This window comes from Desmodus rotundus, chromosome 8 (assembly GCF_022682495.2).
Source record: "Desmodus rotundus isolate HL8 chromosome 8, HLdesRot8A.1, whole genome shotgun sequence".
In the NCBI taxonomy this organism is placed as follows: Eukaryota; Metazoa; Chordata; class Mammalia; order Chiroptera; family Phyllostomidae; genus Desmodus; species Desmodus rotundus.
In genome coordinates this window covers 37,596,563-37,621,670 of record NC_071394.1, presented here as the reverse complement: position 1 = coordinate 37,621,670, position 25,108 = coordinate 37,596,563, and the positions used below count along the sequence as shown (strand labels likewise).

At 37.9% G+C, this 25,108-nt stretch overlaps 1 protein-coding gene, 2 long non-coding RNA genes and 1 other non-coding gene across 5 annotated transcripts in view; 2 read left to right on the top strand and 2 right to left on the bottom strand.

Moving 5' to 3' along the window:
* The window catches only part of MCMDC2 (minichromosome maintenance domain containing 2), a 31,974-nt gene extending 22,234 nt beyond the window's left edge, over nucleotides 1-9,740 (top strand). Inside the window, exons 13-14 of the mRNA XM_024572228.3 lie at nucleotides 1,322-1,431; nucleotides 8,977-9,740. Coding sequence (XP_024427996.2) covers nucleotides 1,322-1,431; nucleotides 8,977-9,143 — 277 coding nt within the window. The 3' untranslated portion in view covers nucleotides 9,144-9,740. The remainder of the gene's footprint in view (nucleotides 1-1,321; nucleotides 1,432-8,976) is intronic.
* On the bottom strand, nucleotides 6,819-14,024 carry LOC112315499 (uncharacterized). Of its 2 annotated transcripts, none has more exons than XR_006652857.3 (4): nucleotides 13,870-14,024; nucleotides 11,696-11,822; nucleotides 11,376-11,443; nucleotides 6,819-7,097 (listed from the first exon to the last, which is right to left on the bottom strand). It is a non-coding gene; the product is annotated as an uncharacterized lncRNA (long non-coding RNA). The 2 variants fall into 2 exon arrangements; XR_002975902.3 differs by having other exon boundaries at nucleotides 11,705-11,822; nucleotides 13,870-14,023.
* Nucleotides 11,526-11,615, bottom strand: LOC112315820 (small nucleolar RNA SNORD87). The gene has a single exon (XR_002975956.1). It is a non-coding gene; the product is annotated as a small nucleolar RNA SNORD87 (small nucleolar RNA).
* Nucleotides 14,025-14,067: 43 nt separating the features above from the next.
* Nucleotides 14,068-24,842, top strand: LOC112315541 (uncharacterized). Its single transcript, XR_002975907.3, has 3 exons — nucleotides 14,068-14,197; nucleotides 14,534-14,664; nucleotides 24,666-24,842. It is a non-coding gene; the product is annotated as an uncharacterized lncRNA (long non-coding RNA).
* Nucleotides 24,843-25,108: the final 266 nt, after the last annotated feature.

Sequence of the window (25,108 nt, the reverse complement as noted above, 5' to 3'; positions counted from 1 at the left end):
CTCTGGAGAGATTTTCACAAGTTTGAATAATGATCTTAGTCTAACAAGAAAATTAATAGCATAAATGTAATCTCTGCAACTAGATCTCAACCTCCCTAGCACAACTAGAAATGGATGGGAAAGGGTGATATGGCTTAATATGAAAAAGATGAGATTTCATTCTTTTGATGGTTAATATGAATCAATAATATGCATGGCTGTTTAACAATACTGTGATTTGGGGTTGCATTAATAGAATATGGTATCATGAGTGAGAAAATATCATTTCTATTCTCTTCTATTCTGCTGGTCACAACTGTAATAATACTATACTGAAAAGGAATATTAACATCTGCCCACTAGCCAGAATGGAGAGGGGCCTGAACAGTATGTCTTATGACATCTTAAAAGGACTAGAAATATTTATCTTGAGAAAGGAAAACATGGGGCAACTAGAAAAGTTGTGTTGAGTATTTGAAGAGCTGTAATCCCAGAAGACAGAACCAGCCACCACTAGGTGAAAATTGCAGTGAAACCAATTTCAGCTTACATTTATATAATCTTTGTAGGTGAGTCCCAAGATTTTCAATTGCCTTACTTGAAATCACAAAATCAATATGAATTATTATCTCCATTTTACAGCTGAATTTCAAAATGCCAGAAATTAAATAATTTATACAACGTCACACAGCTAGTGAATTCTGGAGACTTAGCCCAGTTTTTCTGATTCCCAAGTCCAACAATCATTCAAATACATTACAAATGCCTAATGAGAGTTTAAGGGAGGTTTCAAGTAATCAAATATAGTTTAAAACTAAAGGAATGGATTGTTTCATGATTCCTAGTGAATCCTAGGAAAAGTTCGAGACTAGACATTTAAATGTTGTAGAGAAAATTTAATTATCTGATTGGAGTTTGAACTTGAAACTCAAAGATGTCTTCCAACACTGAAATTTCAAGATTCTATGAGGACTTCAAATGGACGAAGAACTGGAAGAAAATACCAGCGATGTGTCTATAAGAAATATTTAGTTAGGTTAATTTTCCTAACTCTGTATTTATCCAAACGGAATTTGGGGAGATAGTGTATAAAATAATAAAGATAAGCCAGGGTGGAAAACAACTCTTTGATAAGAAGTCAAAATACTTGCTTATTCTGGAAAGTCTGTTCAACTTGGTGAGAAAAATGCTTTGAAAATAAATTCAATATTTTTTCAAAAGAAATAATATGCTGATCCTTAAGGTGTTGCTTATGGTCACATGTCTTGGTTTATTCCTGCCAAAATATATATTATCTTTACACTATCAACATATTTTAATTTGTATCAATTTTCTTTTTTAGAGTTTCTCTATCTGAAGCCCATGCTCGACTGAATTTAAGAAATAAAGTGCTTAAAGAAGATGTATTAATTGCAGCCTTATTATTTGAAACATCTCTCACATTGAAATATGGTAATCTTTAAAATTATTGACTACAAATAATTATATTAAATATCTTTACTGTTAAACTGTTATATGTATTGTATATTTTAAATATTATTTTAAAGAATAATAAATTTCTATCAGGTAAGTCCTGTTTTAATTTATTTAATTAATTAATTAATTTATTTTTGCATGTTGTCTTTTTTTTAAATTTTAATTTTGTATTGTTATTCAATTACAGTTGTGTGTCTTTTCTCCCCATCCCTCCACCTCACCCCAGCTGAACCCCCCCTCCCTCCCCCACCTCCACCCTCCCCCTTGATATTGTCCATGTGTCCTTTATAGTAGTTCCTGTAATCCCCTCTTCCCACTGTCCCCTCCCCACTCCCCCCTGGCTATTGTTAGATTGTTCTTAACTTCAGTGTCTCTGGTTATATTTTGTTTGCTTTTTTCTTTTGTTGATTATGTTCCAGTTAAAGGTGAGATCATATGGTATTTGTCCCTCATCGCCTGACTAATTTCACTTAGCATAATGCTCTCCAGTTCCATCCATGCTGTTGCAAAGGGTATAAGCTCCTTCTTTCTCTCTGCTACATGGAATTCCATTGTGTAAATATACCATAGTTTTTGGATCCACTCGTTTGCTGATGGGCACTTAGGTTGCTTCCAGTACTTGGCTATTGTAAATTGTGCTGCTATGAACATTGGGGTGCACAGGTTCTTTTGGATTGGTGTTTCAGTGTTCTTAGGGTGTAATGCCAGCAGCAGAATTGCTGGGTCAAAAGACAGTTCCATTTTTAGTTTTCTGAGGAAATTCCATACTGTTTTCCACAGTGGCCTCACCAGTCTGCATTCCCACCAACAGTGCACTAGGGTTCCCTTTTCTCTGCATCCTCTCCAACATTCGTTTGTGGATTTGTTTATGTTGGCCACTCTGACTGGTGTGAGATGGTACCTCATTGTGGTTTTAATTTGCATCTCTCTGATGGCAAGTGATGCTGAGCATCTTTTCATATGTCTCTGGGCCCTCTGTATGTCTTCCTTGGAGAAGTGTCTGTTCAAGTCCTTTGCCCATTTTTTAATTGGGTTGTTTGTCTTCCTGGAGTGGAGTTATGTGAGTTCTTTATATATTTTGGAGATCAGGCCCTTGTCTGAGGTATCATTGGCAAATATGTTTTCCCATATTGTTGGTTCTCTTTGTAATTTGGTGCTGTTTTCTTTAGCCTTGCAGAAACTTTTTATTTTGATGAGGTCCCATTTGTTTATTCTTTCCTTTATGTCCCTTGCTTTAGGGGACATGTCTGTGAGGATGTTGCTGTGTGGAATGTCTGAGATTTTCCTGCCAATGTTTTCCTCTAGGACTTTTATGGTGTTACGACTTATATTTAAGTCTTTTATCCATCTTGAGTTTATTTTTGTGTATGGCGTAAGTTGGTGATCGAGTTTCATTTTTTTGCACGTAGCTGTCCAGATCTCCCAACACCAACTGTTCAAGAGGCTGTTTTTGCTCCATTTTATGCTCCTGCCTCCTTTGTCAAATATTAATTGACCGTAAAGACTTGAGTTTATTTCTGGGCTCTCTGTTCTGTTCCATTGGTCTATGTGCCTGTTTTTATGCCAGTACCAGGCTGTTTTGATGACAGTGGCCTTGTAATACAGTTTGATATCAGGTATTGTGATCCCTCCTGCTTTGTTCTTCTTTCTCAAAATTGCTGCAGCTATTCGGGGTCGTTTATGGTTCCATAAAAATTTCTGCAATGTTTGTTCTATATCTGTGAAATATGTCATGGGTACTCTAATAGGGATTGCATTGAATCTATAAAGTGCTTTGGGTAATATGGCCATTTTGATGATGTTAATTCTCCCAATCCATGAGCATGGTACATGCTTCCATTTGTTTGTGTCTTCCTTAATTTCTTTCTTCAGTCTTGTGTAGTTTTCTGAGTACAGGTCTTTTACCTCCTTGGTTAGGTTTATTTGTAGGTACTTTATTTGGCCTGTTTTAATTTAAACATTTACTAATTGCTTATAGGCAGTATCATTTTCTGATATTAAGTTCCATATTGTACATGATTGTTTCTGTACTTGAACATTGCATTGAATAATCCTAGAAAAAATGTACTTAACACTACACATCAAATGATTTTAAATTTATCTTCCTTTTAAAATAACGTGTAACCTCTAATAGTCATGCACTCAGTCCCCAACAGTGGAATTAGGCACACAGCCAAAGAAAATGCGATCATCTTGCATCACCAACCTTGTCTGAATAGCTAATTATAATACTATGACTACAGCATTTAATTATTTAAAATGGATGGAGCTTATGGTTTTGCTAATAAAAACCATAATAAGAACTGTTAATGTAAGAGGAAAGAAAATTAATTCTTTCTTGACTAGATGAGACATTAATTTTGATGAGATAAACCTTGCTTCAAACCAAATTTGAGTTCCAATGCTGGGACTTAAAAGGATGTTTTAACACTGACTTTTCTGTGTGTATATGTTTAGTGTTTAAATTTGCTTTACATTCAATTTATATGATAATAACTTTTTGCAAATATCCTCTAAAATATTAGAACTTTGTTCTATGATTATCTAAATCAAGCATTCCTAACCTAGGATCTATGGACACCTGAGAGTTCTAGGGGTTTGTGAATCTCTAAATTATATGTCAATTTGTATATGCATTTGCTTTATTCCTTCTTGCTTAGGGAGATAAATAGTAACCCCTAGAAAAGGTAAATTATCATCCTGAATTAGTTTTATTTACCAAAAGAGAAAAACCTGGTTCTCAACCAATTCTAAACAACAGGAAGAATATTTTTATTTAAAAAATGTTATTATTTTTAGAGTAAGGGGAAAGGAGGGAGAGAGGGAGAGACACATCAGTGTGTGGTTGCCTCTTGAGTGCCTTCTACCAGGGACCTGGCCTGCAACCTAGGCATGTACCCTGACTGGGAATCTAACCTGCGATCCTCTGGTTTGCAGGCTGGCACTCAACCCACTGCACCACACCAGCCAAGGGTATATTTTTATTTTTAATTTGCTTCTTTTTTTAATTCTTCTCTTAATATACATTTAAAACATAATTGTTAAAATCTAAGACATTATTTTATATGCCATAAAGAAAAAAATGCTGCCAATTTTACTAAGACATGCCATCAAAGACATCTAAGACACAGCTAGATTTCAGTAAGACAAAAATGTGTGTTTTTGAATTTAAAGTCTATAGTATTGTAAGTACTCCTGTAGTAGTATATGGTTATTTTCACTTGGTAACTACCTTGTCAAGACTTTTTAAAAGCATCTAAGAAAACCTTTGTTGAGAGAAATAAAACTAGGTGAAGATTTTTTTCCCTTTAATCACTTTTTGTTTTTATGATAAATTTAAGCTAGGTATATTGATTAAGTCTTAAGCAAAACAATGTTAAGAGCTCCTTAAATGTTACTTTAAACAGCAGGAAAATCATCCATACTAAGGTATTTTTCTTGGATGCAAAAACCAATAGATTGTGCTCAAGAACCGTATTTAGGAGTTGAGGCAGCAGAGAGATGTAATAATTAGGAAAACTACCAGGTTTCTGCTTGAGAACCTAAGTGGATCATGGTGCCATTTATCAAGACCAAGAAAGAGTACAAGATTGGGAGAAAAATCAAATTATGTTTGAGACATTGTACAGAAATATTAATAGACAGATATAAGAATATGGAGTTTAGAAGAGAATTCTAACCTAGAAATATAATTTAGAAATCATTAGCAGAGATGGTAGTCAAAGCCGTGGAATGGGTGAAATCACCTAGAGACCACAGAGAACTCCATGACTACCCTTGAAGATTCCAGTATTTAGATATGGGCTTGAGAAGATAGAACTAACAAAGGAAACTGAGAAACAGCACGTATAATGTAGAAAGAAAACCAAGCATGGTATTACAGAAGCCAAGAAAGGAGTTTCAAGAAGGGAGCAGGGTGGTCAACTGTATCATGTGCTAAGAGATTAAGTATGACTAGATTTGGCAGTCTGGAGGTTGTAGGTGGCCATGATCAGAGCTAATTCAATGGAGTGGGGATTTGAGTGGGGTAGGAAGTGAAGATAGGAAAATAGCATACACAGACAACTTTGAGACGTTTGACTATGAAGATGAGGAAAGAAATAGGGTATTTTCTGGAAAAGGATGTGTGGTCCAGGATGGGGTCTTTTTAAAGAAAGATGATAGATATTACAATGTCCAATAGAGAGTAAACTAATACTACTAATGATACTAATGAGAGGGGAAGATCAAAGGAGTGATGCCCTTAAAAAGGTAAGAGGGGATGGGATCCAGAGCACACGTGAAGTATTGGCCTGTGATAGAAGAGTTAATTTTACAGCAGGGAAGACAATGGGTGCAGTATCAGGTATGTCTGTAGATTTTGTGATATAGTCTATACTAGGTCATCAGCTAAAAACAAAAGGTATTAGGAGAGAAGAATGGACTGTAATAGTCATTGTGGGAGACAAAAGAGCAGGTGTGCTTGAGAAACTCAGCAGGGTTGTCAGGCAGTACATTTGAGGTTTCTGTGATTCATTTAAATTGAACCCAGAAGTGCCAATTACATTTTCTGCCTAGCAGCCTGAATGTAGACACAAAATGAATTGTTTGGTTCATGCAGAGTTGAGGTTTTGATAGGTCAGTGTGACAAGAGTATTGTAGAGGGGCAAGGGAATGGGGACCATGGCAAGGGAGGGACTCAGATTGGTTAAGAGTGAATTGAAGGAAGCAGATGGAGGTCTCTGAGATACAAGCATAGGAGGTAGTGTAGGGAAGCAGGACATTTGAACTCATGACTTTAAAGTAAGTTTCTGGTCATATCAGTTTCCTGTGACCCTGAGAATGTGTGGTGGAGGTAGATGTAAAATGGTTAAGACATAGGGAGGCTAGGAGTTAAATGGGTCATTCATATGGAAATCCCTGAATGGCAGGAATTGGGAAACAGGAAAATTGTGAGCCAAGAGCTGCTGACTTGACTGTGGAAGGTGAAGGGTTGATAAAGCCCAGGTGGCATTGGGCATTAAAGATTTTTATCAAGAGGAAAGCATGGGCAAGAAAGGTCTGGAAGTGACAAAGGGGTAGGAAGTTAGGCACCCCCTCTGTCTTATAGATACTAAGATATGCAGGGTGTTTGGGAATAAGCAGCTTCACCTTTAGAGAGCCACCAAGTAAAGAGTGTTCTCCAGGACAGCAGGTTTCAGGTAAAGTAAAGCAGTAAAGGGAGCAGTCTCCAAAGTCTGCGGCTCTAAGTGTTTACTGGTGACAGACAGCTCTAGGAAGGTAGGCACCGTCAGCTTGGCTAGCAGTGTACCCCTGGCCAGGCACATTTACTCATTCAATGAATCAGTCAATGAAACAGAATTTAAGAGCTTAACTCCTACAGCAAGAGTCAAAAGTTTTATTTTTATTGTGATGAAATATACATTACAAAGGGGTACCCTCAAAAAACGGAATTTATAAACAATTGTGTATTTATTCTTACATGTTTAAACTTCAGTCACCTTCAAAGTACTCTCCATTTGATGCAACACACCTATTGAAATGTTTTTTCCACTGCTCAAAATGGTTTTAAACTCATCAATTTTGGTGCCTCTTAGTGCTGCTGCTGTTTGTTTCACCTCTTCCACATCAGCAAAAAGTTTCCCTTTGGGGACTTTTTTCATCTGGGGAAAGAAAAAGTCACTTGGAGTGAGATGGGGTTAATAGGGAGGGTGGAGCACAAGGATCATGCCATTTTTGGTCAAACACTGAACACTCTGTGAAGTGGGGGCAGATGTGCTCACAAATCACCCGTCACGAAATGGGCAAATGCGCTGTCTTCAAAAAAGGGTAACTGAAGCCCAACGCAGCTTCTTCCAACACCAGCTAGTGCAAGGATACAGATGGGCTCCTAGAACACTCTCCTAGTGGGCAAAGCCCACCCTCTAGAAGATAATTACGGGTTTCTTTTTTGGGGGGGGGCCCTCATATACAAAATTTACCATCTTAACCATTTTTAAATGTACAGTTCAGTGATGTTAAGTATACTTACACTGTTGCCAGCAACCATCTCCACTGCCTTTTCATTTTCTCAAACTAACATCATGTACCTGTTAAATAGTAACTTCCCATTCTCTCCTTCCTCCAGCCCCTCTCTATGAATTTGGCTTCTCTAGGTACCTCATATAAATGGAGTTACATATTTGCCTAACTTCACTTACTGTCTTCAAGGTTCATCCATGTTGTACCATGCATTAGAACTTTCTTCCTGTTTAAGACTCAGTAATATCCATATATATGCATATATGTGACATTTTATTTATCCATCAATGGACACTAAGGTTGTTTTCCACCTTTGGCTACTGTGAATGCTGCCGTGAACTTAGGTGTACAGTATCTCTTTGAGACCTTGCTTTCAATTCTTTTGGATGTACACCTAGGAAATTGCTGTTATCATATGGCAATTGTTTTGGGGTATTTTTTTTTGAAAAACTGCCATACTTATTTTCCATAAACAAGTATTTTCCATACTTGTTTTCCATAAGGGTTGTACCATTTTGTATTCCCAACAGTGTACAAGGGTTCTAATTTCTTTAGTTTTTGGTAGTAGTCATTCTTATGGGTGAGGCAGTTATATCATTGTGGCTTGATTTACATTTTTCTGAGTAGTGATGCTGAACATCTTTGTTGGCCATTTGTGTATCTTCTTTGGAAAAATGTCAAGTGAAAAGTGTTGCTTTTTCACTATTGATTGTATCTTTTGATGCACACAAATTTTTAATTTTGATGTGGTCTACTTTCTTGCTTTTCTTTTGTTGCCTGTGCTTTTGGTGTTACGTCCTAGAAATCACTGCTGAGTCAAATGTCATGAAGCATTTCCCCAATGTTTTTTTTTTCCCCTAAGGGTTTTAGTTTTAGTTCTTACATTTAGATATTGGATCTATTGAGTTAATTTTTGCATACAATTTAAGGAAAGGGACCAACTTCATTCTTTTGCATGTGGACATCATTTTTCCAGCATCACTTGTTGAAATGCCTGTCCTTTCCCTAATGGTCTTGGAACCCTTGCCAAAAATCATTTAACTATGTATTTGAACTTACTTCCAGGCTCTTATTCTACTGCATAGGTTTGTATATCTGTCTTTATGTCAATAGTTTCTAATAACTGTGAAATGTATAATGTCTTTATCCTCCATCAACATAACGTTTATCAAATAAGGATTAGTGTTTCCCTACCTTCCAACACCCATCTACTTTTTCCATCTCCTTACATCACCAGTCAGATTCAAAACTGTAATGACTATTTCAGTATAAAGCAAATTTCTAGTTTCTAAACTTTAAAACATCAACTTGTCTTCTACTGGCCCTGGTACCAATGTATATATTTACTGAAACTGTTCATTGGGTCTCATATATAAAAAAGAGGTCAGATTTAAATCATGATTACTGAAACTTAAGTAGGTCAGAACTTAATTTTAAAACTTTCACTATTTTGTTGAAAATGTGATTTCTTATTTAGCATTGTAAGTATTTTTTACATTTTTTTTTTCCTTCTTCACTTAGGGGCTACTGTATTTTGTGTTGCTCCAAATGCAGTATTTCCGTTTGAACTATATAATGAAGAATATTTAGAACAAAGGGACGTCTATCTGGCTCAGTGCCAACAACAGCTCCTACAGTTTATTGCCACATATGGACCTGGGACAGCTTTCTTTGCTAGTGATGAATAGGCAATCTGAGAAAAATTTTCATTTCTACTTCAGCTGTGGAAAAAGTATGATTTTGAAGTAATGCTTCAGCTAATACTGTGTATAGGAGTACATTAGAATGCCTCCTTAAAAATATAGTTTCTTTAAATTAATTGTTAATAAACACTAATTCAAATGTCAAAGCCAAGAGCAGAAATTTAAAACTTAGGAGAATTCTATGAAAAAAACAAAACAAAACCTTGGCTAGTCCAGTATACCAGTGGGCGATAGATTGAAAAACCAGTCATTCACTTTTTTTAAAAAAATAGATTTTATTTATTTTTAGACAGAAGGGAAAGGAAGGAGAGAGGGAAACACCAATTTGTGGTCGCCTCTCACATACCCCCCCTACTGGAGACCTCGCCTGCAACCCAGGCATGTGCCTGACTGGGAATCAAACCGTGACCCTTTAGTTTGCAGGCCGGAACTCAATCCACTGAGCCATACCAGCCAGGGCAGGTCATTCACTATTTCAACATTCCAAGTTAAGCAATGGTAAAAAGAAAAAGGAGGAAAAAAAAAAAAAGTAACTTTTATGTAGTTCCCTCCAATTGTCACAAGATGGCAACAACTTTAAATGAGGGTACATACGAATTATTTTAATTGGCTCTTTTAATCTCACTGGAGGGAGGATACTTGCTCTGAAAAGTAGGGACACCATGAGAAAATCAACTTGTAAAATCCCCAAATCCTTTTATTTCTCAACTTTAATTTTACTCACTAAATGAAAAAGTTATCACAAGTTTGCCATCTTATTTAACCAAGAAACAACCATGCATTAATTCTTTAGGAACTTAACCATAAGGTAGACAGTTCTCACCCTAAAGGACTTTGACAAATCATTCACTATTTCCTAGTCATTTGACAATATTTAACATTCACAGATGCCAGTTTTCAGAAAGTAGTTGTTTTAAAAAGTACACAGTCAAACTCTGTATTTAAGACCTTATTTTGTGGCAATAACTGGCGGGGAAATGCTTTTCAAATGTTATCTCTGATGCAGTGATTAAGATGTTGCATTAGACATTTTTTGCCTTTCCATATTGAAATTATATCCCCAATTAAAAACAAATTATTATGGGACTTAGCAGGGGAAAAACAAGATTTAGTTAAATCTTTACCCAGGTAGAATTCAGTTCAGTTTTAGAACCTTTATAAATTCTCAAGTCCTGGACCGGCTGGACTATCCTTCATTATTTTCCTTACTATAGTAATTACTTGTACTAAGACTGTGATTACTTTTTGCTCACAAGGGCAAAAAGCAAATTAACAAAATTTGTAGGTCACAGATGAAACCTACAGTTGTCCTCCCCCTTACCCAAGGGTCATATTCCAAACTCCCAAGTGGTTACCTGAAAACATGAAGAGTAGCATACTTTTTTCCTACACTATATATACCTTTGATAAAGCTTAATTTATAAATTAGGCACAATAAGAGATTTAATAAAATTATACTGTAATATGCTATAAGGATTCTGAACAAATACTTATGCTGTAAGACAGCTACTAAATAACAGGGAGGCAATGTACAATGTGGATACACTAGATAAAAGAATGATTCACATAACTGAGAACCATGTGCAACTTAAAACTTAGGAATTAATTCTGGATTTTTTCCATTTATTTTTGGACTGGGGGTAACTGAAACCATGGATAAGTGAGGATAACTGTACTGTATTTCAGGTATAACAGGTTCTGAAGGGAGGCCCACATAGATCTAGTATGCAGTAATTAGGGCCTATGCAGAAATCCCCCAAGGCAAGAAAGGGTATAAGAACTAGATGGAGGTCCTAGAAATATCTCCCCAGCTGCCAACCACCTAAGGAAAATCACTATCCACAACATACTATCCCTAAATTTAAAAATGAGTCTGACTAGTGAATATGATAATGGAGTTGTTTAAAAATTTGATGTTTTAAAGAAAACAGATTTTATTACCCAGTAATTAAAAGTATTCAAACATGTATTTTCTATATAATTTATTATAAGGTGACCAATGTTAAATAAAATATTTATTTTCATCATTTGCTTCAATTCATGTTTTCTTGACCAATGCTTTGTTTTTCCCTCCAAAATGTTGCATGCTACACCTTGCGGGGAACCAGAAACCAACAGTGAAAATCATTCTGTACTCAAACACAAATGCAACTAACAGGAAGTGGCCCCAGCCCTTTTGAATTATCAATAGATGCTTGATAAATCATAATTACTTACCTGAGGCAATGAAGAATGCTTATATACCACAGCCTAAGAACTCGGAACATTCATTCATCTGTGGGTACCTATATGTTGAAAGAACATTTCACTGATTTTAGTTAAAAAAAAATGCATTATAGTTGAATTCACATGATCTCAATATAGATTACTGGCATCTCAGTCTTAAAATTATTTCTTCAAAGAAACCCTCAGCTGGGTAAACGGCAAAAAGTAATTTTAAGTCATCATTGTGCCAGTTACTAAACCTTTCTATGTCAAAAATGTATTCTTTAGGAACAACACCATAAATATATTAAAACAAACAATTTAACATTAACCTTTGGTACCTTGTTACAAGCAGCTGTATATCCTAAGGGTTTAGTCATCCTCGGCAGTAAGTTTTTGGAAAACTTTCATTCTGACAACCATCACTCATCTTCAGCTCATAGGTAAGCTCTGTTGCATCTGGAAATTGAGCCATGTAGTAGAGTAATTTTCTATTTGTTGTTTAATATATCTTTAATGGAACACAAGAACATGCTTGCTGCTTAATTCTATCTTTTTGGTAGTCAAAACTGATAAAATCTAAAATTTAATTTCTATTGTACAATGATTTGAGAATGTGTTAGTCCTTTTGACTGACTAGGCCCTAATAATTCCACACATGATCTTTCCAAGCTGGAAGTGGGTTAATTAGCATGGGTAGGGCGAAATGGTGAATATATTTATGTTCTTTATTGTGGCAATGTTGACTTTTAAGATAGGATGGTCCTAATGAGTACCTAGCCATCCCTTTTCTATCTCAAAGCTTGACAAGGATGAAACATAAGCCAGGTTAAAGGTTAGATATATAAAATCAGGTGTGCAAACCTCCAACTGACAGTTTACAATGGCAAATCTAGTACAGTTTGAGCAGAGATAAATTTTGTTGGCATCATTATTGGACATAATCCTGTAGAATTAAGCCCAAGTTGCCTGAAAACACACTCAGGTACGGCAAAGGGCATGGCCAGGGCCACAGATCTTATCCTAGAGAAGGATAAATCATTGAACCAGACAACTATTGGAAATGATTTATGAAAGCACATCAAATGTTCGCCCTGCAAAATAATTTATCATTTTCAAGTTTTGAAATGCTGAAATATTTCACATAATCAGTATTAGGAACACAGACCAGTTATGAAATATTAGAACTAGGAAAATTTCAGTTCAATATGATTTCATGGGAACTACCGACAACTGCATGCAGTCCCATTTGCATAAAGCCTAAAACAGGAAAAAATGTTTAGGGTTACAGATCTATGTGTGACACTGCTACCCATCCTACTCCCCCTCAAAACACCACGAAACTGGACACAAAATACAGAGGATGGAAGGCAAGGGGAATGGGATAGAAAGCAAATAGATACTATTGTATTGGTCAAATTTCAGTTCTTAAATGGCTTGGTGGGCTGTCTGTCATGTATTTATTATGCTGCAGGGTTTAAGTGCATTCTCAGTATTTTCATCAAACATTTAGTTTGTAAAAATTTTTTAAAATTCCAAAACTTAGCCATGAAAATAGGGTTCAAGCCCCTATGTCTCAATAAGGATGATCTCTAACACCAATTATAAGCTACTTTAAGCCATCACATTTGCCCTGTGAGAGTGCTCTGGATGAAACAACCCAGGGGAGGAAAAAATGAACCACATGAAATATTCACTTACAACTTGTTTTTGAATAGGCAATACAATCTTCCTGTCTCCCAGCTGTTGCCCAGTTTCTTCTGTATTATGTTGCAGAAATAGACATCTTTCCCTAACTCAAGCCTCTAAAGGTACAGCAGTCATTTACGGCCTAAGGGCCTTCTATACGCGGTACATAAATCCCCGTCAGGCCCCCCCTGGGGACGAGCGAGAGGCAACCCATCCTCTAGATGTTTCTCTCCCTATCTCCCTCCCTTTCTTAAAAAAAAAAGAAAAAAAAAAGACCCAGAACAAAACCCCGACAAGTAGCTCCACTGGGTCAAAAGACCATAAGGGACCGGACCAGGCCGCCCACAAAGCTTTACCAGGGGTACAAACAAAAAGGCTCCGGGACACAAGCGCCGGAGAAGGCCAGGCGAACAGACGGGACAAAAGACACCAATCGCACCATTCCCGTCGCTTCGGATCCAACTGGATCACAAAGGCTGGCCCTTAGTCGCTGAGCTGAGATCAGCAGAAACCCGCGTTGACTAAGAAAAGGGTCAGTTAAGACTCGGAAGTGGTTACTCACAAAATGCGACAGACCGAGCAGATGGCGTGGAGGAAAGCTCGTGGCCGCGTCAACTGGGCGTGAGGGCAGCTTGAGGGCAGCGACTGGGCAAGAGGGCAGCGGAGGGACAAGGCCAAGGGAGAGAGACCTCCGAGGCCCCAGGCGCGGGACCCAAAGGGTGGAGGGCCCCGAGGTGGGCAAAGGCTCCCGCACAGACTCAGGTTCCCAGCAGAAAAAAAGAAGGAACTAAGATCGCGGAGACTCGGAGGCTCCCACCTGGAAAAGTGTGGCGACGGGTCCGCGGGCGCTGCCGCCGATCCCAGAAGACACGCGAGGCCCACATGACACCGTCCACTGCCAGGCGGAAAAGAAAGTTCGCAGCCGACGGAGCCTCCTAGGCACTGGGGTAGCCCTGCCCCTTCCGGGCTGGCGCCGCCCCGGGGCTGAGAGCGAGGGGACGTTGCGGGTGACGTGTCGACAGTCTTCTGCTCGCTGGCTTTAGGTGGCATGTCGCACACACCTCAAGTCAGGTTGAGAGGGCTTTGGAAACTACCCTAGAGGCTTTCAAGGCTCCTGATCACCTCATCTCGGGCTCATACACTGAGTATGTAAATAATTAACTGCCAGTTTTGTATCCAAGCGAGCAGACAATGCCCTAAAACGGGGCTCCCGTTTCCTAGTGCTTTATGTTTGCTTGGAACTGGTGGTTTTCGACATCCCAATTTAGAGTATGTGCATCCACCCCTTCACACACACATAGACGAACCAGTTACCAGAAAAAAAGGAAGCTCTTGTATTTTCCCTATATTATAGCAATAGCTACTCTCACTATTTTTATTTATAATAGTAACAGGTCGTTAAAAAACACTGATCAAGTAGTCAACTCCTTTGTTTATGAACATGTAATTTGCTATCGATTTTCCTGCTTTGTGTTTTATAGGTATACTAGCTTTATTGCAGGCCGCAGATGTTGCACGTTTTACAAATTGAAAGCAAGACCCTCCACCAGCAAAAGGATTGCAACTGGCTTTATTGCCGGTAGTCTGGAACCCAACCTGCAATATCTCTGAGGTATGCCTGTATTACTCTTGTTTCTCTCAGTTATTGTGTATGTTGAGCCCTGACTGCAAAACAGTGGGCTTAGTGCTGGAGAAGACAGACTGATGATGATCTTGTTGCCAGAAAGAATACACATACAAGCGTGTAATTAAACAATTGCATGAGTAAAAGACACTTCACTTCTCCTGTAAAAACCATTACAAAGTAAATTTGCCTCAAAGAAACATGGTATGAAAAACTAAACCTAGCAATACAAATTGTGACTGTACTCCCTTTACCAAAGGATTCCCCTCCATGTAAATTTTTGCTGAACACTTTACAGGCGATTGGAATTGGGGCCCAAGTGGGCACTGTTTCTTCTGTCAAGGAGTGTCTTGGGCCTCAGCCTGCCATCATAGATTCCAGGGTGAATATTACTTCTAAACCTAGTTTTGCAACTTGGGCAGCCACCTCCGCCAGGCCTTTGCCTACAACTGGGTGGGCAGCTGTGGGAGCCACCATTACCAAAGGTGTAGAGGGGGAGGGTGTGAAAATTAATTCTGATTTTTTTGTCTGGCTTCTTTCACTCGGCATAATTATTTTGAGATTCATTCATGCTGTTGTGTGTAACAACAATTAATTCCTTTTTACTGCTGAGTAGAACATTTCCATATATGGATATTCTGCAATGTATCTCCTTTGCTCCATTGATGGGCATTTGGATTGTTTCCAGTGTTTGACTGTTAACAAATAAAGGTGCTATAAATATTCATGCATAAAGTCTTTGTATGAACATATGCTTTTAATTCTCTTGGTAAACACCCAGAAATGGAATGGCATGGTAGGTGTATGTTTAACTTTGTAAGAAACTGCCACACTGTTTTCCAAAGTGGTTACTCCATTTTACATTGCCATCAGCAGCACTTGAGTGTTCCAGTGGTTTCACATTCTTGCCAGCATTTGGTATGGTCGGTCTCTGTATTTTAGACGGTCAAATAGGTGTGTGGTGGTATTTCATAGTGCTTTTAATTTGCCTTTCTCTAAAGAATAAAAGCGTCCTTTTACATGCTTATTTGTTATCTGAATATTTTCTTTGAGGAAATGTCTATTAAATGTTTTGCCCACTTAAAAAATGGAGTGTTTGTTTTCTTATAATTGAGTTTTGAGGGTTCTTTACATATTTAGGATACAAGTGCTTTATCAGGTAGCATTTGCAAATATTTTCTCCCAGTCTATATCTTGTTTTCATTCTTTTAACAGTGACATTCAAAGAGATGGTTCTTCATTTTGATGAAATTCATTTTGTCAATTTTTTTCTTTATGGATTTGATTTTTAGTGTTATGTCTAAGAAACTTTATCTAACTCAAACTTATGGAAAATCCTTTTTTTTTTGTCCCCATAGACCTACTTAATTATCCCTCAAGAGAATAAATATGTTCTTTTCAGGGATAGATAGATCACTCAACTAGGCTCATCAAATGGTCATTTCTATCCAAGACTCATTTTGAATTCTTCACTAGCTATGTCTTGGTGGACCATGACATGAATTTTGCCCAAATCGAGTAAGCCCCCTCAACATTGAAAGACTCATCCTAAACCAGGCCCTTAAAAACCTCATAAATATCCTGCCTTTGCCCTCCCCATTCCAAGATGCTATTAAGACTGTCAAGGCAGTGGTATCCCTTACTTCCACTCTCCTTCCTTTCATTACAAGTATTTGTGATAAGCAATAAACTTGGCTTTGCTTTATCAACATATTATTTTGTTGGTCTTTTCAGGGAGTCAGCAGCCACAACAATTAAAGAAAAAGAGGGAGGGGGAGAGAAAAGAAGGAAGGAAGGATGGAAGGAAGGAAGAAAAGATAAATGTTTTCAAAAGCATAGGAAATAGGTAAACAGATTAGAAGAGTGGACATCCACAGTGTGTATTTTAAACAACATAAATGTCCAGAAATTGGTAAAATTAATTATAATACCTCCATAACATGGGATGGAAATCCTACTCTGACCTGGTAAATGTATGTACCCCCCTCTTCCAGACTGTTTCAGCCCATCTCTCTCTCCTCAAACCTCCCCTTTCCCCTCATTCTTAGCTGATAACTTATATCAGTCGGGATTCCTTAAGAGACAGAAATCACATGGTAATTTAAACAGGAAAACTTTAATATCAATAATTATTAATTATAACAAGGGATTATCTATTAAGAGAAATAAAACTGTAAAGAATATAATATTGAAGTAGCAGATATAGGCAGCTGCCACTCCCTCCAAGCTGAGGCAGAGCTAGCAAGGAACAGATTTGGCAGTGGCCCCTCCAGCCTTGGTGACTCACTGCATGATAAAGTAAGCTGCCCCTGGGTTGCTATGTGAGGCTGGGCACAGTGAACTGCTGGAGCCTGTTGAGAGGAGAAATCCCCAAGCAGAAAGAGAAGCTCCTTCCTCTTGCCATCTCCCTTCAGCACCTTCTACTGACAATCCTTAACACTGTGTCCTTGGCAAGGGAGAAACGTTTATACTGTTCAGCTCCCTCATCACAGAGCAGGTCACGAGGAGTAGATCTAGAGAGGAAAGACAGCGAACTGGTAACTGGCACATTCTGTCCTCTCAATTGAGAAAATGGCAGCAACCACATGGGAACTCACCATGGAACCTGCACCCCTCTGGGCGTTGGCACACACTTTCTCCTTCTGTCCTCCTGTTGCTGGCCACAGTATGCCTCCTCCTGTCAAAGACTCTTGGTGCTGACCTTGTCTCCTGCTCCAAGAGTGGTTCCTTCAGGTATCTTCTCTCTTTTGGCTCATCAATCTCTTTTGGCAACTTCAGCAGCACACAAACAGGTTCCAGTTTCTTTCTACTGTTTATTTGTTAAGTTTGGCTGTCCAGTATCCATTCCTACTTCTTTTGATGAAAGCATATATTGATGTTACTCAAATTTACAACTTACCTCCAAACTCCACACTTGTAGTTTTCCTAGCTCATCATCTTCAATGCTGAAGGTGGGCCCAGGTAATAACCATAGACCTGATTTTTGACTTTTCATTTTCTTCTTTTTTGTCTGTCTTTTCTGTTGAAGACTCTGTATTTCTTTTTCCTCTGTAATGGGAACTTACTTTAGTTCCGTTTCTGGAGATTGCTTTTTCTATACAAAATTTAATGTTTACTCCTTTAGGCTTTGCTCTTATTAGTAAAGGGATTTTTGGAATTTAGAATTCCCTTTCCCTTCAAGTTTATCACCTTTAAAGGGACTTAAGAAAGTCAATGTAGAAACTCAGTGTTGCCTGGTAACCTGTATTAAAAATGTTAGTAACTTCCCATTTTATTTAAAATATATTCATTTGCATATATGGTTGACTTTTGATAAGGGAGCCAAGACCATTCAATGGGGAAAGGACAGTATTTTCAACAAGTAGTGTTGGGAAAACTGGATACCCACATGCAAAAGAATAAAGTTGGTCTCTTACCATACATTATATACAAGAATCAACTCAAAATAGATCAAAGACCTAAAACTATAAAACTCTTAGAAGAAAACATAGGAGAATATCTTTATCACATTGGATTTGGCAAGGATTTACTGGCTAGGACACCAAGAGCACAGGCACCCAAGAAAAAATAAATTGGGCTTCTCCAAAATTAAAAGCTTTTGAATATCAAGACACTGTCAAGAGAATGAATAGATAATCCATGGAGTGGGAGAAAATATTTGAAAAGTATATATCTCATAAGGGATTAATATCCAGAATAGATGAAGATCTCCTACAACTCAACAGAACAGTTCAAAACTGGACAAAGGACGTGAATAGACATTTCTCCAAAGAAGATCTACAAAGGACCAAAAAGCACATGAAAAAGTGTTCAATATAACTAGTTATTAAGGACATTTAAATCAAAACTACAATGAGATATCACTTCACACCCATTACAATAACTATTATAAAGAATCAACACCAGAATAACAGGTGTTGGCAAAGATATGGAAAAATGGAACCCTGTGCTTACTGCTGATAAGAATGTAAAATGGTTCTACCACTGTAGGAAACAGAATGGTGGCTCCTCAGAAAGTTAAACACAGAATTACTGTATGATCCAGTGATCCCATTTCAGGGTATGTACCCCAGAGAACTGAGGCAGAGACTCAAACAAACACTTGTGCACTAGTGTTCATAACAGCATTATTCACGATAACGAAAATGTAGAAATAAGTCAAATGTCAATAGATGGATGAATGGATAAACAAAATGCGGTATGTATATACGATGGACCGATAGCCTCAAAAGGGAAGGAAAATTTGATACATGCTACATTACAGATGAACCTCGAAGACATTATGATAAATGAAGCAAGCCACATGGAAACAATGTTATATAATTCCACATACAGGAGGCAAATTCACAGAGGTAGAAAGTGGAAGAGTGGTTACCAGGGGCTGGGGTGAACAGTGGATGCAGAGTTATCATTTAATGGGTACAGAGTCTCTGGGGTTATGCAAAGTTCTGGAAATGGATAGTGGTGATAGTTGTGAATGTATTGTGAATGTACTTAATGCTACTGAAGTATATTCTTAAGATGGTCAATTTTGTTATGCACATTTTACCACAATAAAAATAAAATAAAAGATGATTTCGCCCTGACCGGTGTGGCTCAGTTGGTTGGGCATTGTTCTGCAAAGCAAAAGGTCACCGGTTTGATTCCCTGTCAGGGCACATGCCTGGGTTGCAGGTTTGATCCCTGGTCCTGTGTGTGAGAGGCAACCAATCAATGTGTTTTTCTCACATCAATGTTTCTCTCCCTCTCTTTCTCCTTCCTTTCCCCTCTCTGTAAAAGTAAATAAATAAAATCTTTAAAAAAAAGATATTTTAAAAAGAAAAAAGATCCACACCTTCACAAGGCTTACCTCATCTCTTGCTTCTCCTCTCTTACTACACAGCGGTCACGTTGGCCTACTCTTAGTTTTTAGAACATGCCAAATAATTTTCACATTACAAGACCTTTGTTCTTGCCTGGAATACTCTCACCCAGATTTTTGAATGGCTGACTTCTTGCCGTTTTCGATGCCGGCTTTTATGCCAGTTTTTCAGGGAGACCACACTGGCCCCACTTATCTAACATGGGCCCACTACGAATCATGTCCCTTTTTGTTTCCTTCATCATCTGTAGTCAGCTTGTTTGTTTTGAAATGTGTATACTTGTGCAGCCCGCACTGGACTACACATTTTGTGAAAGGAAAGACCTTGTCTATTTTGTTTACCTTTTTATTTCTAGTACTCAATACAGCCCCTAGGACTTAATAAATATCTGTTGAATGAGTGAATGAATGAATCAGAGATCTGTATGTGCTGATTTGGAATATTTTTCAAGATCTGTTGCAATTTAAAAGCTAGGTACAGCAGAAGGTATTTAGTTATATCTAATTTTTGGTAAAAGAAAAAGAACATTTATTTATATGATTGTTTATGTGTACAATATTTTTGAGAGGTTACAAAAGAAACTGTTTACAATGCATGCCTCTAGGGAATGAAACTTAGGGTTTCTCGGCATCTTGCAGCCTTTCAAGGCTGGACAGGTTCACTCAGGATTTGGACAGATGGAATAAAATTCATGGAGCCATGGGGATGTCTGACATGCCTTTATTCAAGGGAGGGGCAATCCACGCACCCCACAAGCCACGTGTCACGCCGCATGTCATGCCGGCGGGGAGTCCCAAATCCCTTATATAATAAATGCACACAAAGCCAGCAGGGTGCTGAGATATAGTATGATAAAGCGTGATTCTGTGCATGCGGGCCCATTCTCAAGGCTACGGGAATACTGCTTATCCGCCGGTGAGGGATCCTGACTGACTCCATTTCCCCTACATTGAGAAATGTGAAATTTTTATTTTTAATTGTATACCATTCTCCACTGTTTGGAGTTCTACTGTATATATACAATTTTATGATTAAGTTGAATTGAAAAAAATAATTATTAAAGTAGTACACTTGCTCTTACAACTGCAAAGAAAAAGACCATTCTAAGATTTGCCCCTTCAGCTCTGACTGGCATTATGAAAAGTGTTTGTATTCTCCAGCAATGAGCACGTCCCTCGGGGCTGCTGGTCTCCGGGTTGCTGAGTTAATGCTGCCAGTTGCAAACACACCTGAAACCACGTCAAGGGAAAAGCTTCATGGTTTAAATCTGATATAGCAGTTTATCAAAAATAACGTTAAAAATAGCATTCTTTGATAGCATAACCAGGATTACGTTAGAAAACTTACTTCCTGTAGATAGAAGTACATCTAGAGTCAGAGTATATGGGACATTTTTTCTTATAAGCTGTCAGAATCTATACTCTGTACTCACACATGTAAATCTCATTAGTAAATTAATACATTTGGCCCTCAGTCCTTTTACATATTTAGTGAATGACTTGGGGAACCTCCTATTTCCTCTGGACGTTTGCAGCAGAAAATGAGGTTGGAACTGGAAGGAAGTTGGCTATCATAACCATATGCTTGTGCTTTCCCGTGCTCAAGAGTAAGCATGTCAAAATGGAACTAATGCAAGAGAAATGTAAATGGCCCTAGTCATAAATGCATGACTTTTATATGTAAGATCCTTTTACCTCAGGCAGGGTTATTTTTAAACATAATATTGACATTAAGATAATCATAGCATTTATAGCTCTCGTCAAGGTTAGAGTTCCAAATCTGTGAAAAATACATTAAATTGTCAGAAAATAGGGCATTGATCTGAATGAAAGTTGATTCTTAAACACTTGAAGTACATGAACTTTACTGAGATAATTTTAGTGAAAATTACCTAAATTACTTATGATTTCTGCCCGGATCTAAAATAATGAGTGGCTTTAATTGTCGATGTGAGACGCTAGGGTTTTCCTTTTCTGTTTAAAACTTTAACTTGTATGTTAAGAGTAAGGCTTGCAAAAAAATACTTAAATCTTATGACAAAATCTGAATGTAAGGAATATTATTAAAATTATTCAAGCTGACCAGTGGGACCTGAGGGGAAGTCTATGAGGGGACTTCAGGGGCAGTTTTCTTCTTTGATGAAAATACACCTGTGGAAAGAGACAGCTCTTCTTTTCCTAGATATTACCGTCTGTGAAAGAACTCCTGGCATCGCAGAAGCCATCTTGTTAAATGAGGGGAGCTTGCCAGAGATGGCGAAGTAGAAAGGAGAATAAACCAAGCAACTTAAAGAGACTGAATATTCAACAAACTAACCAGCCAGGGAGCTACTCCAGCCTAGGCTTCTTGTTATGTGAAATAATACACTTTCTTACTGTTTAAAAAAAATATTTAAGAATGATTACACAGAGAGTTAAGAATGTGGAAGTAATTGAATAATTGAAACTAAGGTTAAATTACAATATTATTCAAACCTTAGTGATGATTTAATAAAAATCATAGCCTGAACTTAACACCCTCTTAAACTTCAATGCAGTGTAGATTCTCAATGTTTATTCTACAATGTCTTCTTGTACATATGCATGAGCTTCTCTATGTTCCAGTGGTATTTTAGTAAACAGTATCTAAAAAAAACCAAAACCTAAATCCTGATTTGTGGCATTTGCAGATTTCCATGGAATAAATACTCTATTATATGGGCTGATTTAAAGCTACTATTTTACAACTAGCTCACAAAATACCTGAATACTTGAATTATTAATGATTGGCTTTCATAACACACCATTGTCCCTAGAAGCTGAATTGCTGGGTTGAAGGACTGAAAGATAAATACATCATCATACTTAATAGAGTCAAACTACTTTCCAAGTGATGGTACCACATCCTTGTCAAAACTTACTCTTTTCAGAATTTAAACATTTTGCCTGTCTGATAAATATGAAATGATATTCACTGCTATTTTAATCTGCATTTGCCATGAGGTTGAAAATACAAGTTTACATATGTTTCCTTTACCTCTTAAAATTTTTTGCCACAGCTGGTGTGGCTCAGTAGATTGAGTGCCAGCCTGCAAACTAAAGGGTCACTGGTTCGATTCCCAGTCAGGGTACATGCCTGGGTTGCAGGCCAGGTACCCAGTTGGGGGTGTGTGAGAAGCAACCACACATGGATGTTTCTCTCTCTTCTCTCTTTCTCCCTCCCTTCCTCTCTCTCTAGAAATAAATAAATAAAATATTTTTAAAATTTTTTGCATGTTTTTAATCATTTGTTTTTTTCCTTTCTAAATCATCGATTCGTCCAATTTTTTGTTGGAGTATTTGTCATTTTAAAATTGGTTTATGGGACTTCTTTTTTATTTTTATTTTTTATTATTTTATTACAGTTGTCCCAATTTTCCCCCCACTGCCCTCCACCACCGAGCCCACCCCCTGCTCCCACAGTCAATCCCTGTGTTCTTTGACTAGTCCCTTCCCCTTCTTTCCAGCATTGTTTTCCTGCCCCTCCCTTCTGATCAGTGTCAGTCTGTTCCATGTTTCTGTGTCTCTGGTTCTATTTTGGTCATTGGTTTATTTTGTTCATTAGGTTCCTCTTATAGGTGAGATCATATGGTATTTGTCTTTCACTTGACTGGCTTATTTCACTTAGCAGAATTCTCTCCAGTTCCATCCATGTTGTCACAAAATGTAGGAGCTCCTTCTTTCTTCCTGCTGTGTGGTATTCCATTATGTAAATGTACCACAGTTTTTTAATCCACTCATCTACTGATGGGCATTTAAGCTTTTTCCAAGTGAATTTGGCAAAGTAGTGGGATACAAAGTCAATATTCAGAAATCGATGTCATTTTTGTATACCAACAATGAACTATGAGAAAGAGGAACTAGGAAAAAAATTCCATTTACCATAGCAACAAGAAAAATAAAGTAGCTAGGAATAAATACTCAGAAAACTATAGACCACTGAAGAAAGAAATTGAGGAAGATACAAATAAATGGAAGCATATACCCTGTTTGTGGATAGGAAGAATTAACATCATTAAAATGTCCATAGTACCCAAAAGCAATCTATAGATTCAACACATAATCCCTATTAAAATACCAATGTCAGGTTTATGGGACTTCTTTACATATTCTGGATGCTAATCTTTACTTACATACATTGCACTTAACTTTCCCCAGTCTGTTTTATTTTTCATTATATTTATGGTGTTTTATGTTGTTTGGAATTCTATACTCTCTGCTTCCCAGTAGCTTCCCAATACCCAACACTGGAAGATTTCTGGCTAAAACCAAAGCCTTTAACATGATTTTAAAGGCCCTCCTTGATTTAAAAATTGGAAATGATATAGTATTTATTCCTAGGATTTTTGTGAGGGGTAAATGAAACAATATATGTGAAGTATCCAGCCCCTGTCCCCATGAACTTTCTTTCAAAGCCCTGTATTTTTCTCACTTGCTTTTCCCTGTGCCTAGAATGTTCTTCTTGTGTCTCATTGCCTTCTCAGGAAAGTCTTTCTTGGTCATTTAAAACCATGGCAGACACTCTTGCTGCTGTCCCTATAGCCATCCCCAGCCCCCTTCCCTGATAATGAAGCCCTGAATTTGTGTTGTGGGCCTAGTCTTAGTGCTGAGCCAATGTGTGTGATTGCTTCCCCTCCCTCCTGTGGTAGATGCTGGGACTGGCTCGCTCAGTAGCTATTCCAGTCTGTATTCTGTACTTCAGAAGTGGAAAAGCTCAGTTTTATATATTCCAGAACTCTCTTACAGATAGGATTCCGGAATTGGGTCCTGCCAATCAAATACACTGGTGCAAAATTCTGAATTCTAAATTGAGTTTTCTCAGGAGAGAATCAAGCCAGGAGGCATCCGTTTCATTCACATGTATATAGCAAAGACAGTGTACTTCTGGAGTCAGCCACTGTCCCGGGAGCTTCCCATTTGGCAGGCAAAACCCAGACGGGGGCAGAAGTATCAGCTGCCTTGGCAGCCCAGTTCTGTGGAAAGCTCCCCAAAGTTCTGTGGAATGACTTTGGATTTTTCCCCCATAAATTCAGCCCCAGTGTGTTTTATCCCAATGAGTCTATAAGTTACTAATGACCTATAACAAGCCTCTTTCTTTTTAAACTAACAGATACCTTGGCCAAACCCAGACTGATATACCTTCCTTACACCTGGGGGTAACCCTGTGACCTAGTTCTGAACAATGACAAGTAGACACCTTGGACGCTGATACAATTTTATGAAGCCATCTTACCACTTGTGGATTTCTTTTACATGAGAAAATAAATTCCTAATTTATTTAAGCCACTGTGGTTGGGTCTTTTTTATTAGCAGCCAAGTGCATTCCTAACTGATACAGTAAGCAGTGAACAATGTGTGCCATAGAATTAAAAAAAAAAATTGTGGACCAACTGGTGGTTGATGAACAAAGACACTGAAGCATGAAAAAGGAGTGTGTATGTGTGTGGGCTACAACCTAAAGTATAAAGGAGGAAGTAGGAGAGAGTAAGGGCAGTGATGTACGTAGGGGTTTCATAGGCCAAGGTAAGAGGTTAGGCATCATGATTAGATGCT